The sequence below is a fragment of the Astyanax mexicanus genome, chromosome 25 (genome assembly GCF_023375975.1).
Source record: "Astyanax mexicanus isolate ESR-SI-001 chromosome 25, AstMex3_surface, whole genome shotgun sequence".
Classification (NCBI taxonomy): Eukaryota; Metazoa; Chordata; class Actinopteri; order Characiformes; family Acestrorhamphidae; genus Astyanax; species Astyanax mexicanus.
In genome coordinates, this window is record NC_064432.1 from 27,230,562 (window position 1) to 27,247,813 (window position 17,252).

The 17,252-nt window shown below is 38.1% G+C and overlaps 1 protein-coding gene across 5 annotated transcripts in view; it reads left to right on the forward strand.

Annotated features, from left to right (window-relative positions):
- LOC103025141 (serine/threonine-protein kinase MARK1) overlaps positions 1–17,252 on the forward strand; it is a 63,102-nt gene that overhangs the window by 31,462 nt on the left and 14,388 nt on the right. For 3 of the 5 annotated variants that reach the window (XR_007429584.1, XR_007429583.1, XM_049472663.1), the window contains exons 4-16: positions 3,432–3,480; positions 3,845–3,910; positions 4,388–4,458; positions 6,339–6,395; positions 6,619–6,855; positions 7,868–7,987; positions 8,079–8,178; positions 9,121–9,233; positions 11,266–11,443; positions 13,160–13,335; positions 13,744–13,832; positions 13,953–14,108; positions 14,911–15,165. Coding sequence is in view for 1 of the 5 variants with exons in the window: in XM_049472663.1 (XP_049328620.1) it covers positions 3,432–3,480; positions 3,845–3,910; positions 4,388–4,458; positions 6,339–6,395; positions 6,619–6,855; positions 7,868–7,987; positions 8,079–8,178; positions 9,121–9,233; positions 11,266–11,443; positions 13,160–13,335; positions 13,744–13,832; positions 13,953–14,108; positions 14,911–15,165 (1,667 nt within the window). In the remaining 4 variants the exon portion in view is untranslated. The remainder of the gene's footprint in view (positions 1–3,431; positions 3,481–3,844; positions 3,911–4,387; positions 4,459–6,338; positions 6,396–6,618; positions 6,856–7,867; positions 7,988–8,078; positions 8,179–9,120; positions 9,234–11,265; positions 11,444–13,159; positions 13,336–13,743; positions 13,833–13,952; positions 14,109–14,910; positions 15,166–17,252) is intronic. The other 2 variants (XR_007429585.1, XR_007429586.1) reach the window with 2 other exon arrangements.

Sequence of the window (17,252 nt, forward strand, 5' to 3'; positions counted from 1 at the left end):
AAAGGTCACACTCATTACAGGTTTCCAGTCCCCACCTGCTCACCTGGTGTCCCTGATATACGAATTTAAACCAGTGAACTACAGCTTTATCTCAGTGTTTTACCAGCATGAACTTCTCAACTAAAACTGAAATAATGCTGCAGTTACAGCCAATAGCAGAGCTCCACCTGAGGCAGGATGACTTTCTAATGGCTGCAGTTTTGCCCTTCTTGTGCCCGTCACTTCCTGTTAGCCTTTTGGACAGCAGCAGCCACAGGCTCTGGATCCTGTGGATATAATGGGATTTTATCTCTCTCTATTAGTGTCTCGCCTCTATTTAACACAGATGATTCTGTAGTTTCTTTTCTACTAATCTCTTCATTTAGAAAAGTAATTATTTAATTTAACACACTTTTATAAGCCAGACCTGAGCATTAGATTTAAAGCAGAACACTTAAAGTGTAGTGAAAGTGCTGATTTTACCTTAGTTTAGCTTAATTTAAGAGTGTTTCAAAGACCAAAAATTAAGTATAATGTCAAAATTCAGCATCACACCCATTGTAAAGAAGAAAGACGTTGCTGGTTACCCTGGTTACGCTGTACTGTATGTCCACTTTGTTGCATCCCACTTAGGAATCCTACATAGCGTTTAAAAAAAATCAATATCGGTACAAATACGATACTTTGAATTTGGTACCCATACCCAAGCAGTACTTTTTTTAATAACTTTTTTGTTACAAAAAATGATAACTGCTTATGTTGTTTTTACTTCAGTGTGCGCTCTCTCTTTGTTTGGCGTATTTTATGCAAGTATTGATTTGCTGAAAAAAGTTCTTTATTTTGTTGTGAATGATCTTTTCCACACTAAAGTAAAATATTTCAACATTATCTACCGGTCTTTCTGTCTTCTCCATATCTGTCTATCTCTCCTCTTCCTGTATCTGTTGATTTTAGTTAGAAGCCATCTGCAGAGTTTTATATATATTTAGCAGAAACAGTAAAACTAAAGAGATGTTATGTGTTTTTCTTCCATTTCAGTGTGCTGAAGCAAAAATGATGCATTTAAACTTGTGTTTTGTGTGTGTGTGTGTGTGTGGGGGGGGTGTTATGATGAAAGCTGTGGGTTTAATGAACAGACCTGCTGAGGCGGGACAGAAATATCCTGTGAAGTTTGTTTTAAATGTTTAGTGACATTTCATTAATTAACAGGAATTTGGACGGCTAGGTGCTCCTGGGTTGCTGTATGTAGGTCACTGGCACAGCCTGTGTGTGTGTGTGTGTGTGTGTGTGTGTGGTATCTGTTTATGGGGGTTGACCTCTTTTTGTTTTATTCTCGTTGCTTTAGTTAACAAGGTTTAAAAAATCCTTAAAAAATCTTAAAAGTCTTAAATGATTAGCGCAGGGTTAGCTAACGTTACTGGGGAGAGAGCTAAGTTTGGCAGAGCTAACATTAGCGGCAAGCTCGCTAACTTACTGATTATCAGAGAAGTAGGGTTAGCGAAGAGTTAGCTAACATGCTAAAATGTTCTGCATCATAATGGAACAAAATGTAAAATAATAAATGAGAAACGTTGACAATACAATAAATTATTTTAACTGTATTTTTGGTTTTCTAGTTTTCAGCTTAAATTCAAAAAAACATCCAGTGTGTTTGTAGTTCTGCTGGTATTAAAACCTCATCAGTCATTGGTGAATTAATTTCATGCCCAGTCTGATTTTGCAGGGAGAGAATAGAGCACTGAAGATATATAAATATATTTATATATATATGTATGTGTGTATTTCAGTTCTTGTTTTTGGAGACACTGCTGTTTATTTTAGAGCTGTGATTGTTGCAGCTGTAATAATTGGCCTGTCAGCTGCTGTGATTTCTAATTCTTCTCTATAGAAGATGCGGATTTGTAATGTGTGTGTGTGTGTGTTGTAAACATCCTGTCATTGTCATGACTCAGTGCACCATTTATAGATGTGTCCCTGTTGTGTGTTTGTGTGTGTGTTTTTATTTTTGATTTGAGGCTTAGTGCACATTGTTTTCCTCACTATCTAGGTTAGCTGCAGTTTAGAAGCTGTATAGATTTTATTGGTGCAAAATCTACAGTATTGTAGTCAGGCAAGCTAGCTCTAAACAACAATGATGCTATCTGAAATACTTTTGCAGTAATTGTGCAACACACACATATAGCACTCACCTTCCAAACACTTACAGCCAATTTATACTTCAGTGTCAAGTTCGTAGCCTGTAGTTTTGCCTGTGCGAGCGCCCTACGCAGCCGCCAGCGTTTATACATGATGCATCTGTGTTTCTCTGCAGTTATATCACTTTGTGCAACGTGCATGTGTCCTTTAAGCCCTATCTGGACAGTATCAGTTTCTCAGGGGTTCTGGGGTAATTTTCTCTTTTAAAAATCCTCTGTGATTTTATTCCCGTCCAGAACGATCATGTAGGTGTTTTTCTCAGATGTCCTCTGAGAAAATTACAGGCTGAATTGTCTACTGTTTTTCTCTGAACTCCGTGCTCCTCCGGTAATTTTAGTCCCGTCCGGACTCACATCTCTGAGTTTCGTCTCCTCGCCTTTAATAAAATAGATATTTGTCCACTGCTGCGCGTCGTAATTACACTTTGGGCGTGCCACGGTTTCCACAGAGATCCACGTTAAAAACTCAACAGAGAGTGGAAATGGAGGAGCTACTGAACGCTGTGATGTCATGTGACCGAGAAAACCTAAAAACTCACTGATCCTCCTGTTTTTACAATTGCAGTCTGGATGCAGGAGTTTTATCACTAAAGAGTAGAAGAGTGAGATATTTTACACTAATCCCGTCTGGATGGGGTTTTGATGGTTTTCACGTCCTAAACATTAATCTGCAATTCAGAAAATACGCTAAATAAAGAAATGTAGGACTCTGGAGATGTGTGGTAACAGAGGAAGTGTAATCGCTGTTCTCTGTGTACTGCAGGGATTAGAACCTGCATCCCTCAGGATCCGGTTGGTTCTCTGAACCCTGGTTCCTGCATGAGTTGAGTCAGTAATCCGGCTCCTGAGGACCCGGAGCTCCTGCATCTCAGTGATCTGGTTTCATAAGCAGCCGAAGGTTCTGAAGCAGCGCCGAGGTGCTGATGACAAGACTTCTTTAGATATAGACTGTTTGGATCTGTTTCTGTGTACCTCTGATTCTCCAGGTACTTAAGCATGACCGTTTTTTTGGATACCATAATCCTGATCAAAATTAATGCTCAGGGTTCCTGCGGGTCCTAAAAAGTCTTAAATTGTCTTAAATTTACTGTAAATTTGCTGTAATTTACATTTTCAGACGTTTAATTCCAGTGGGAGAGCTAGCTAACATTAGCGATGAGTAACATTAGCAGTGAGTTAAGTAGCTACATTACTGAGGAGAGAACTAAGGTTAGCGGAGAGCTAGCTAACTGTTTTTCATTTGTTTGTTTTTAACAGCTGTTTAGAGAAGTCCGAATAATGAAGATCTTGAATCATCCTAATATAGGTATGTACATGTGTTTTATGCTATATATTTATCTATAAATAATCCATCTGTTAGTTGAGGTTTAAATAAGCTGCTTTTATCATTTGTGTATTGTTTTTCAAACACTATATATTACAGCTCGATTTTATCACTTCTATTACTCCTGAGCTTTTAATTGATTAATTGCACATAAAATGCTGTAAAACAGATTGTTTCCCAAACCTCCCTTTACTTATTATTATTATTATTATTATTATTATTATTATTATTATTATTACTGTAATCAGTGTGCAGTGCTGTATATTTCAGTAGGGATTTGTGTTTCTGATTCAGCAGGTTCTTAGCTGTAATTGTTATATAATGTGTTTATTGTTTTGTTTTTCAGTGAAGTTATTTGAAGTTATTGAAACAGAGAAGACACTTTATTTAGTAATGGAATACGCCAGTGGAGGTAAGTCTGCAATAGTACACTAAATTTACTACAGTATTTTTCACACTATAAGGTGCACTGTATTTTAAGACGCATTATGTGACACTAGTTAGAAACAGCATTGTCTCCATGTTTTCCTTCTAATTCAGCAGATCTCACTATGATAATTAAACTGTTAAAATGTATTTAAAAAAACTAAACTAAATGAGCAGTGCTAAATTTCCAGATTTTTATTAAGGCTAGGAGCAGCAGCATTAGCAGTAGCCCTGATTAGCACTAGTATACAATGCAACACACACAAACCTTGCTTTTTTGTTGTTTTTTTTTTTTTTTTTTTTACCTGTATTTGATGGTAATGTTGTGTCTGCATAATATATGGCCGTGTAATTTAGGGTTATGGGTTAATTATTTGATTTTGTGTTTTTCAAAAAAAAAAAAAAAAACTTTTAAACCTACACTTTCAGTAGCAGAATCTCAGAGTGACTCTTCTCGTTACAGGTGAAGTGTTCGACTATTTGGTGGCTCACGGCAGGATGAAGGAGAAGGAGGCCAGAGCGAAGTTTCGACAGGTAAAAACTACAACCAGCCTGCAGATCTGATTTCTGTCCCTCTGACTTCTTTCATGTACTAATTCTCTTAATTATTCATGGGTCTGTTTAATTCTGGTTAATTTTGGGCGTAACGTGAAATAAACCAATCAGAGAGTCTCTTTCTCATCATTCTTTTTAAGAGTAGATCAGGTGAGCTCTGTCTTTGGTGGATTGCTATTGTAACGGTGCAGCTACCTGGACGTGTTCAACAAACTCTTCTCAGCAGAGGAAACTGAGCTGCTGGTTGACGCTGTGAAGGAGCTCCAGCAGCTCATTTACGGGAACAGCAATGTTATTTTATTTACTATTCTGTTTATTGTTGATGTAAAAGTTGGGTTTGTGCTGCTGTGTGTTCATGTGTGTGTAATAAGTGGGGGTGTACGCTCGGCTCGGCACAGCGCCTGTGTTACCGAGATAGCGATGAACGTCTGACTGTTGTCGTCTGTCTAGGTTGTACTCAGTCAGTGGAGCTCCTGTGTTTTCTGTTACCAAGATAAACAAGCAAAACTCCAGAAATGTACCTGAACACACCTCATTTCCAGAACACCACGCCCATCAGTGTAGATATATTCAGAAGCTCTAGGCCTGTCACAATAATTGCAATATTGATTTTTAATCAATATTCAATCGAATCAATAAAATCCTGATTTTGTCTATTGTTTACAGTAATCAGTATTTTAGTCAGTCATGCTTCAATAACTGTGAGTCCGTAACATAAATACAGTGTGGACTAAAGTAGGTGAAGAAATAAGTATATAAATCCAAAACAAATTATAATAAGTTATTGTCTGTTGACATGCCTTTTCCAGGGTGTAAGACAGGGCCATTGTTCACTTTAATCACTTTACACTGAACTCTAGTGGTGAAAAAGCAGATGTTCACTAATTTAAAGAAACTCTTTCTGCTGGAGAGCATCAATCCTTGGTGTTTTATTAATCTTTAGTATTTGGTTTTAAGCAATTCAGAACAGCCTTAGAACTTTATCTGTTGTGGGTTTTTTTTTGGTTCATGGCGGATCTGTTTCTCGTGACTCAGTGAAAGCGTGAGTCACAGCGTTTAACCAGCGCGTCACCGTGCGCCGCGTGTGAACCGACTACAGACGGGCGACGTCTCGGCCTGATTAGCTTTAATAAGGACAGTGAATCAGAGGGTGAACACTGCCTCAGTCACACGCTGATACTCTACATCATAGTGTATCATACATGATGCACATTATTACGCTTCTCAGCTTAATAACTCAAGAACTCCTCAATACATCCCCACAAAGCATTTAGACGCTAGAAAGAGATGATGCCATTTGTAATTATATTTAATAGCGCTTAATAATAATAATCTCTCCTTCAGTAAGTTTTAGTGGCTGTTTTACTGCTTTATTTCTCTTTGCTGTTCAGTTCTGTAGTTTAATCCGGTGTCTGAGGAGAGCTCTGTGTCGTCTCTGAGTTTCCCCACGGCTCAGAGACTCATATCAACACATACTTAAACATAAACAATGATTAGAATCATTGATTCCAATCTGCACTCCATTCCTGATCCGATTCACTCAGAGTCGACTCTACACTCAATAACCCATTGTATACATTTTTCAAAGCATCCAAACAGCACACAGATCACAGGAGAAAACTATTCATTACAGTGTGTTGCTATGCACAATGTGAATTTGAGAAATAAAAAATGTTATCTAAAAAAGGAAATCGATTGGTTGTTGATTAGAATTAAGGGTATGTTTTTATTGCTCTTTAATAAAGTATTTTTTTTTTTATTACTCGTTTAATCAAATGAATTTTCAGTAGAGTACTTGTGAATCTTTCTGTAATCTTTCAGAACATCAAGCTACATCTTAATTTTCTTTTCTTTTTCAGATAGTATCTGCAGTGCAGTATTGCCACCAGAAGAAGATAGTACACAGGGATCTTAAGGTAGGTTCTATGATTTAAATTGTATATTATAGGCAGTTATATACTGTTAGGATCTGCTGCTATTATAGGCTTTTTATTTGCTAATATTAATATTATTCTTATTACTTCTACTGTTAGTACTGTTAGCAGCTGGTTTCATTTCAGTAGAAACTCATTTAGAAACTCAAACACCACAGTAATTCCCACAATTCTCTTCTTCTTTCCTCTCCTCTGATCTGTAAAGGCTGAGAACTTGTTACTGGACGCTGATATGAACATTAAGATCGCAGATTTCGGGTTCAGTAATGAGTTTACTCTGGGCAGTAAGCTGGACACGTTCTGCGGGAGTCCTCCGTACGCCGCCCCCGAGCTGTTCCAGGGTAAGAAGTACGACGGGCCGGAGGTGGACGTGTGGAGTTTGGGGGTGATTCTCTACACGCTGGTCAGCGGATCTCTGCCTTTCGACGGACAGAACCTGAAGGTGATTCTCTCTTTATTCTGCATTAGTTATCTTCTGGCGTTTTAGATACAGACCTTTCCTGTAGTTAGTAAACTTATTGTTCCGAAAGCGTAACATTATGACCATGTGTAACAAATGACCTTTCACACAATAAGACTCACTGGATTATAAGGCACAGTGTTGTGCAGTAAAACCCTTCTAGCCCTTCAGAGAAGGGGTGACGATAAGTGCATGTAAATCATTACATCATATTTAATCAGGAAATATATATTATAGTTTTAACCAATCAAAGCTTTTTAAAATGGCTCCTCCCCCGTGTGTCTGCGTGACCCTTCTTCTGATTTTTTGGTGTGGAGTAGGAGTATAGTAAAGTCGTAGGACAATCTAACCAATCAGATTCATGATTTTCATTCTGCGCTTTGCTGAATGTGTTATGCGTTGTTTAGTCATAAACGGAGCTCATGCTGGATTATTTCAGTAATTAGATGACTATCACGGAATTGCAAAGATAAATCAAACCTGATATTGTGTTATATCACATTAAAAAGCCTTTTTAAAGGCTGTCCGTCAATGTGAAACTAATTCACTATAAAAGGCCGCCAGACTGGTGAGTGTTTGTCTGTACTTAATGTTTTGGCTGCTCTGGTGTACTGTAGGCATACAGATGAGTGATGTTTGTGAAACAGCTTTACTTATAGGAAAATTAAGCATTGGTTGTTGGGTTTACTGTGTACTGGTCAGTGGTAGCTGTATTTGTGGGCTGTTCGTGTGTATTAGGTTCATATAGCTACCCACTATATTAACTGCATGCCACTGATAAGGCATGGTTTTCTTATTGTGACGTCACAGTAAAGGAATCATTTATACCTGATTGATCTGTATTCAGTACTGAACTACAGTGTGAAACCAAAACTAACTGGAACAAATGTACAGAATACAGTGTATAAAATCACATAACATATAGTGTAATAGATTGTATGTAAAGTGTGTCAGTCCTGTATTTACCCTGCATTACTCTTATTCTGGTTCTCAGGAGCTGAGGGAGCGAGTGCTGAGAGGGAAGTACCGTATACCGTTCTACATGTCCACAGACTGTGAGAACCTGCTGAAGAGGCTGCTGGTGTTAAACCCTGTTAAACGAGGAAGTTTAGAGGTAAAGACGTCTAATCTTTATTCTGCACTCCATTCAGCCAGTGCTATCAGCCTGTAATCCAGCTGATCTTACGCTTCATTTACTTTATCAGCAAATCATGAAGGATAGATGGATGAACGTCGGGCATGAGGAGGAGGAGCTGACGCCGTACTCGGAACCAGAGGCTGATTTTAACGACACCAAGAGGATCGGTCAGTGTTCCCTCCATATTCTGTTCTAAAGAGAGAGCTGGAAGTGCGCTCAGCAGCCGGGGTTCACCCAGAAGCTCTGCATACTTGGGGGGTATAGGGAGATATAAGTGAATATTGGGAAATATAAGAGAATGTAGGGCCGTATAGGGCTAAGAGTGTAGGGATATATAGGGGAGTGTGGAGTATAGAGTAGTATAGGGTGGCATATAGAGTATAGTGTAGTATAGAGGGAAATAGGGTGGGATAGAGGTAAGAGTATAGGCAGTGTAAGGAAGTGTAAGGAGATAAAGAGGCGCGTGGGGGTATAGAGTAGTATAGGATGACAACGTATAGTGTAGGGAGTGTAGTGTAGTATAGGGAGTATAGTGTAGTATAGGGAGTGTAGTGGAGTATAGGGAGTGGAGTATAGGGATTACAGTGGAGTATAGGGAGTGGAGTATAGGGAGTATAGTGGAGTATAGGGAGTATAGGGAGTATAGGGAGTATAGTGTAGTATAGGGAGTATAGGGAGTATAGTGGAGTATAGGGAGTATAGTGGAGTATAGGGAGTGTAGTGGACTATAGTGGAGTATAGGGACTATAGTGGAGTATAGGGAGTGTAGTATAGGGACTATAGTGGAGTATAGGGACTATAGTGGAGTATAGGGAGTGTAGTATAGGGACTATAGTGGAGTATAGGGACTATAGTGGAGTATAGTGTACTATAGGGAGTATAGTGTACTATAGGGAGTATAGTGCAGGGTAGAGCTGCTTTGCTTGTTTGTGTAGTGGGATAAGGTAACTGTAGGTGATGTAAAGCTCATTTTCACCCCCTTGTGGTGGGAACAGGTACTGTAATCACTCTGATCTCATTCCTCCACATTATAATAATCTATCTTTTAAAGTGTATTTAAGGAGCAGTTTGATCCTGGTGCTGAAAATGGAAACGTCTGTGTTTCTCAGAGCTGATGGTGACGATGGGATTCCCGAAGGATGACATCACAGAGGCTCTTATAGGACAGAAATACGATGAGGTCATGGCTACATATCTCCTATTGGGCAGGAAGCCTCCAGAGGTTTGTGTAGTGTGTGTGTAGTGTGTGTGTGTAGTGTGTGTGTGTATTTTTGGCAGAATTTTGTGTGCTCCCAACAGCACACAGCTTATACTTTATCAAAGAAATCAATACAATAATAATAATAAACACAGCAGCTACTGGAGCAGGTTTTAGGAGTAATGTTTCCAGGTGTTTTCTTGTGAGTCTGCTTGGGTAAATGTTCAGGCAGAATATTTTAAAACAACCATTAACTACTACTACTAAAACATTTTGTCCCAAAAATGAATGTCGTATGGTGTGACGTCATATTCCATGAACTGTCATACGATGTGACACAACGTTAATTAGAGTTTTCTTGTTACACCATATGACTATTTTAATCACTAAGACTAAACTAGTGAATAAATGTAAATTTATCGCAGAAAAAATCTGCAAGATAAGAGTTAGTAAAATATAACCCAGTGATTTCCGTGGCTTAATTTTAAGTTGTTTGTTTGTTTGTTTTGTTTTTTAACGTTTTTTCAGCCAAGTCATCCACCCATATAAATAATAAGATTGGCAGGTCTGTAGTTAACATATGATCTCAGTAAACATTTCGTAGCTGTAGCTTCCTGTATTTATTTATTCTTATTTATTTATCTATCAGATTCCATACGCTGCTGTTGTGAATCACTGCCAGGAGACACCCTGCAGTCTCTCCTCTCTTCACACTTATTTAATGAGCTCAGCTTCAACTGTGCCTTCAGTCCTCTGAGGATTCTTACAGCAACACAGACCCATATATATATATATTGTTTTTGCTTTTTTATTATACTTCCATATCAAACAAATATAACCTAACTAAATATAAAAAATGATAAATTATTTTTTTTAATTATTTTATTCATTTATCGAATAAAAAATTAGCCCTGTGTGAAAAAGTTTTCCCACATGTGATTAACTGTGATTAATCACTTTTTAAAAAGCTGAATTCAATTTCACTACTAACCACAGCCAGGCCTGATTACTGATTCCAGACCTGTAGAATCAAGAAATCACATAAATAGAATCTGTCTGACAACATGAAGCAGATAAAAGATCTCAAAAAGCAGCACATTATTATTATTAAACCCCCATCTGAAGAAACTCAACAACAGAAGAGAAAAACAAAGTTATTGATTATCTATCAGTCTGGAAAAGGTTATAAAGTCATTTCTAAAGCTTTGGAGCTACAGTGAAAATCCTGAAGGAGAATCAGAATCAATCCATCTGTTACTTACTGACCTCAAGCTCAGGTGTACTTGGGTTCTGCAGCAGGACAATGACCCAAAGCACACAGACAACAGGTTCACTGTCTCTGAATGGATGAATAAACTAAATTAAGGTTTAGGAGGGTCTAATTAAAGTCTGATTGAGATGCTGTGGATGATCTTAAACAGGACGTTTATGCTGGAAAATCCTCCAATGTGTCTGAATTAAAACTGTAATTCAGTAAAAACTAAATTCCTGTGAAGGAAAAGCTTGGATAGATTTTTTCCCCCTAATAAATGAAATTATCATTTAAAAACTACTTTTTATATTTACTCAGGTTATATTTGTCTGGTATTTAGGGGTGTGCCATATCGTACCGGATGCAATAATATCGCCAACATTTTTGAATGTGGTGAACAATATTATACCTTGAAATATCCCCAAATTATCACATCAGGGTTCTACGTTTTTGCTGTTTTTAGCAAAATAAATTTTGTATTGATTTTTTATGTTTTTTTTTTATATATATATATTTTAGTTAGGGGTGTGCCACATCATGTTGTATGCAATAATAGAATTAAATATTATTTTGTTGCAGTTGACTATTTTAAAATATTTTTTTCAATGTTTTTGATGGTTTGTCATATCGCCAAGAGTATCGCTATCACAAAAATACCATAAAATGCCATGATATTTAGGGCCATATCGCCCACCCCTACTGGTAGTCTGTAATATATATCCATATATATCTATTTAAAATGACTAATCTTATACTAATAATTATATATTTATCTGTGCTGTTGTCTGTTTTTGTTTTCTTCAGTTTGAAGGCAGTGAGTCTCTGTCCAATAGCAACCTGTGCCCCAGGCCCCGCCCCACCAGCGACATCAACAGCAGCTCCAGCCAATCCCCAGCTCACTCCAAGGTGCAGCGCAGCATATCGGCCAATCAGAAGCAGCAGCGGCGGTTCAGTGATCATGGTGGGGATGACATGCAACCAAGTAAAGTAACAGAACCCTGGTTCCCTCTCCTGCTGTGTCTCTGTGTGCTGACGGTGTGCCTACTGCCACCTGCTGGCCGGCGAATCGCTCTGCAGCATGAGAGCAGAATGGCTTTAATAAACCCCAGCTCTGCTTTTACTCATCTTACTGTTTTATATTGTGTATTTTTCACACACTGGGCTCACTGGGGGTTCTGTATTCTGTATTTTCTATGTTTAATGTTTTGCCTGATTCTTTGTCCTGTGATCACGTTTCTGTAAAGCTGCTTTGTGCCAACACCAGTTGTAAAAAGCGCTATACAAATACATTTTGATATTAATTTGATCCGATTTGATTTGTAAGGGGCAGCAGATTATAAAGCGCATTATGAGACACTAGTAAGGAACAGGGGAGGGGATAACTAAGTTAAGTAAACAAAACTTTAATGCTTAAAAAAACACTTTCTTTCAAAGTGAAACGAGCACTGGATGTTAATCTACACAGATTTAAAACAGTTTATTTGGGTGAGTAAAGCGCTTCTGTTTACTTACAGTATACTTAGATTTCCAGATTTACACTAAGGCTTGGTGCAGCAGCACTTCAATAGCGCTACAGCGCTACAATAAGGAACCCTAACTGTTCCGGTAAGTCAGGGTGATATTATCTTGTCGTTCCTCACATGTAGCTTGTTTTAACACAGTAAACATGTTTCTCACCTCTGAACTGCGAAAGAGCTAGCGCTTAGCACTGTGGTTAGCGGCTAATGCTAAAGCCGCTCCAGTCTGGGAGCTGGAGAACTAAACTGAATCTCCTGTATAACTCTGTACTTCAGTGGAGTGTCTTTACTGCTCCTTAATACCTGACTGATAGAATTCATACATAAGGAGCACCGGATTATAAGGAGCTCTGATGATTTGTGGTAAAATTAAAGCATTTTCAGTGCACCTTAAAGTGCAAAAAATACGGTAATATATTTATGTATGGAGATATGCATCTGTCCTTTGCTGAATTAAATAAACATGCATGTTTAATCATGCTTAACTGTGCAACTGTACATGCTAAATGTTTGCAACAAAATCATGCTTTTATTCATCTTTAATTTATTTATTTACATTAAAGTATATTTTATAGACCTGTCATGATAATACTGATATATTGGTAATATGCACCTTTATGCAAATCTACACTTCTAGACCAAAAAAAGTGTTAAATAAACCAAAATATATTTTAGATTTTTCAAAGTATCTCCTCTTGTTTAGATGATCAGTTTTCCCCAGTCACTTTTATGAGGTAGAGTCTCCTGGAATTCAGGCTTTCAGTTAACAGCTGTGCTGAACTCATCAAGAGTTAATTACTTGAATTTCTTGTCTCTTAATAAAGTGTTTGAGAGCATCAGTTAAAGTAAAGTAGTGAAGAGGTAGAGGTACAGGTATACAGTGAATAGGGAATATTTGAGTAAAGAAATTACTGTAAGAAAAAGAATTTAAAGAACAAGTGCAGTCACCGCAAAGACCATCAGAAACATTATAATGATGGAACTGGCACTCATCAGTTTCCTCTGTTGTACAGGATAAGTTTATCAGAGTTTCCAGCCTCAGAGACCACAAGTTAACAAACAGCTCCTCAGATAAGAGCATCTAAATACTTCAGAGTATTTTAGTTTGTTTAACACTGTTTTTAAGTTACTACATGATTCATTATGTGTTCCTTCATAATCTGGATCTGTGTGGGTTTCAGTAGGTGCTGCTGTTCCTCCGTCAGTGAGCTGCAGTAAGAGGAGTGGAGGGATGGAGGGAGAGCAGAAGGAGGAGTGGGAAGCGTCTCGTAAACTTCCTGCTTCCGGCTCCAAGACCGACGTCCCTGCGTCTCCTCTGACCTCACAGGAGAGGAAGAAACCGACCGCTGCAGCCGGAGTAAGATCCCCCCCCACCCCCAAACACTGCAGTGCAGTAATGCAGCTACTGATACTGCGCTTCCTGATTAACACTCTCGCATCTCTCTTACCACTCTCACTCTCTCAGCTTCTCTCTCACACTGCTTTTACTCCGTCACACCAACACACCTGATCACACTGCCCCCCTCAAACCAGCCTTTCCCTGCGTCGTCCAATTACATCATTTTAATACATGAAACATGCTTTTATACAAGCTATTATTATTTCCTATAAACTAATAAATATAAATGTGTATTTATATATGTGAATGTTAGATTGAGGTTCCTAACTCTTTGGTCTACTGAGCAGCATAGAGGCTAATAATATATATATATATATATATATAGTAAACATACATTTAAACTGTATTCTTTCTCTTCTTTTGCAGACTAATGGAGGCATGGCTCGCAGGAACACCTATGTATGTGATCGTTCATCCGACCGCTACTCAGCCATCCCCAACGGCAAAGACAGCAGGTAATAATAATCATATAATAACAATAGAATAATAAAACAAACTAATCCTAATACTTTAATACCTGAACTTTCTGAGTTATAAGTGATTTATTTCTCTGTTCTGCTCTTTCTCTCCTCCAGTCTGACGGAAGTTTCAGGCAGCGCTTCTTCTGCTTCAGGAACTGCATCAGCTTCAGCGTCCACACGACCAAGACACGTCAAATCCATGTCCACCTCCGGCACCTCCTCCAAAACCGCCCTGCCCCCCATAGAGGATAACAGCGAATACAAACCAACGTAACATACCCATTATTCACAGTTTTATTTATTTATCTACAAATTATAACTCTTGATGAGTTCAGCACAGCTGTTAATTGAAAGTCTGAATTCCAGGTAATTCTAAATCATAAAACTGACTGAGAAAATCCAGCATGATGTTCAAAACTAAACAATAATTCAATATTAAATCATTAATCTAAACAAGAATGTAAAATATAAAAGATATTCTGGTTTATTTAACACTTTTTTTTTGCTTACTAAATAATTTCGTTTTTTTTTTTCTTAATAGTTTCACTGACTATAATATAGTTTTAGTTTGCTTGAATTGTTGGACTGTGTGTTTTATAAACTTTCACTTTTAAGGAAGACAAACAGCAAACAGAGTAAATTTATTCTGTAAATCTCTCAGCAGAATGCATGACTGTTTAGTGCAAAATAACTACTTTTATAAATTAAAACTATATAAAGTAGTGCAGTTTCACACTTTTGAGTCTTTATTTACTGATATTATTTGGTTTGAAACATCATATAAATATGTTTGAAGGTAAATAATATTGGTTGGGGAAGGAGATTTTTCACTTTTTTAGGTGTTTTTCTCTCAATGGGTTTCTTGTAGATTTAGCTTTACTGCACTGGGATGTGATCACTATGTAGAAAGAGTAAGCTCCGCCCTTTCTAACCATATATGGACTATGTTTATGTGTGAAGAGATTCCTGAGTAATTAAGCTGAGAACACAAGGTGAGATTCTGGATGTAAAATCAGTCTGTAGGGTTTTAAGGGTTAAACATTTTGTTTTATTTCTCTTTTCTTCTTTTCAGCTCTCAGAGTCCCAGACCTCCATCCACCTCCCCCTCCACCCACAGCATCAGCACCCCGGAGCGCACCCGCTTCCCCCGGGGAACCTCCAGCAGGAGCACCTTCCACGGAGCTCAGCTCCGAGACCGCCGCAGCACCACCTACAACGCCCCCCCCGCCTCGCCCACCCTCTCCCACGATACGGGGGCTCTCGGCCCCGCCCGCAGGGGCACCTCCACCGGCATCATCAGCAAGATCACCTCCAAGTTTGTACGCAGGTCAGCGCCGGCCCTGTAATACACTTTATTATTTACTATATTAATAAATAAATACTGATCATCATCATCCAGATTATGAAGGAACTCATAATGAATCATGTAGTAACTTAAAACAGTGTTAAACAAACCAAAATACTCTGTGAAGTATTTAGATGCTCTTATCTGGGGAGCTGTTTGTTAACTTGTGGTTTCTGAGACTGAAAACTCTGATGATCTTATCCTGGGTGGTCCTGATGAGTGCCAGTTCCATCATTATAAAGTTTTTTCAAATAGTCTGGATTAGAACATTACTGAAATATTCACTATTCACTGTATACCTGTAACTCTACCTCTTCACTACTTTACTTTAACTGATGCTCTCAAACACTTTATTAAGAGACAAGAAATTCAAGTAATTAACTCTTGATGAGTTCAGCACAGCTGTTAACTGAAAGCCTGAATTCCAGGAGACTCTACCTCATAAAAGTGACTGAGAAAATCCAGCAGAGATGTTCAAAACTGATCATCTAAACAAGAGGAGACACTCTGAAGAATCTAAAATATATAAAACATATTCTGGTTTGTTTAAAACTTTTTTTGTTTAATAAATAATTCCGTATGTTTTTCTGTATGGTTTGGATGAATTTAGTATGAATCTACAATATAGAACATTTTAAAATAATGAAAAAAAAATTATACATTTAGGGTGTGTCCAAATTTGTGACTGGCACTTATATACACCATATTTTTCGCACTATAAAGCGCACCTTTTACTAAATTCCTTTAATTTTCCCAAAAATCATCAGAGCTCCTTATGTATGAATTCTATCAGTCAGGTATTAAGGAGCAGTAAAGTCACTCCACTGAAGTACAGAGTTACACAGGAGATTCAGTTTAGTTCTCCAGCACTGGAGCAGTATTAGCATTAGCACTAGCTGCTAACCACACTAAGTGCTCGTTTTTCTCCATACAGAGGTGAGTATATTGGACTGTAGTCTGTGTGTTTACTGTATTAAAATAAGCTACGTCAGATGAACTACTAACTAATATTACCCTGGCTCACTAGAACACTCAGGGTTCTCAGTCTAGCTGCAGTTAGCGGCTAATGCTAATGCTGCTGCACCCAGCCTTAGTGCTGGAGAAACTTCACTGAAAACTCACCCTTATACAAAATATTAGAAATGTAATCTTACTGTAAATAAACTGAAGCGCTTTACTCCAATAAACATTTCAGGAGAGAAATCTGTGTAGATTAACATCCAGCGCTGGTTTAACTATAATAATAAAAAAAAATTAAGAATTACAGTTTTGTCTACCCAGCATTTCCCCATTAGAAGGGGAAACACGGTGCCACCCTCGTTAATTTCGTTGTAGGCATCCTTACTAGTGTTGCTTAATTACGGTGAAAAATATGGTGTATGTTTTTATTATATATATATATAGTTTGGCTGAGCTGGTTAGACAGACAGACAGACACAGATATACAGAGAGATAGATAGATAGACAGACGGACAGACAGATTAGAAGGGAATGGCGACACCCTTGTTCACTTTGATGTAGGCATCCTAAATTGCTTAAAATGTGACTTATAATCAGGTGTGAATTATAATGCGAAAAAATCTATTTTTATTATATATATTATATTTATATATGATGAACAGCAGAAGCTCTTACCGCCCTGTTCTCTTCTGTTGTGTAGAACTCTGTCTTTCAGAGCTTCCTCCAGGTAGGAGACGAGCACTGACTGACTGATGCATGTTAAACACAAACAGCCCAAACCGAGTCCAAACTAAACTAAACTTCTCTCAGTTTCCCTCCTCTCTTTATTGATTTATTTATTTATTTATTTATTTATTTATTTATGTATTGATTCATCTGTGAGTCTCTGAGTTCCTGTGATCCTGTGTTAAAGCCGAGCTCGGGTCCAGTCTGCACGGATCAGGCATATCAGTGGCCGTTTCTCTGGGTGATCTGGTGCAGGGTGTGTGTTATCCACTCCACCTCCCCTGTTTAAGTCTTTAAAGCACGTCTCACCCTCTCTGTTGGTTTTGTAGCACCGTGTGATCAGTGTGACTCCGGAGGCATGGTCCTGAATGACCCCCCTGGAT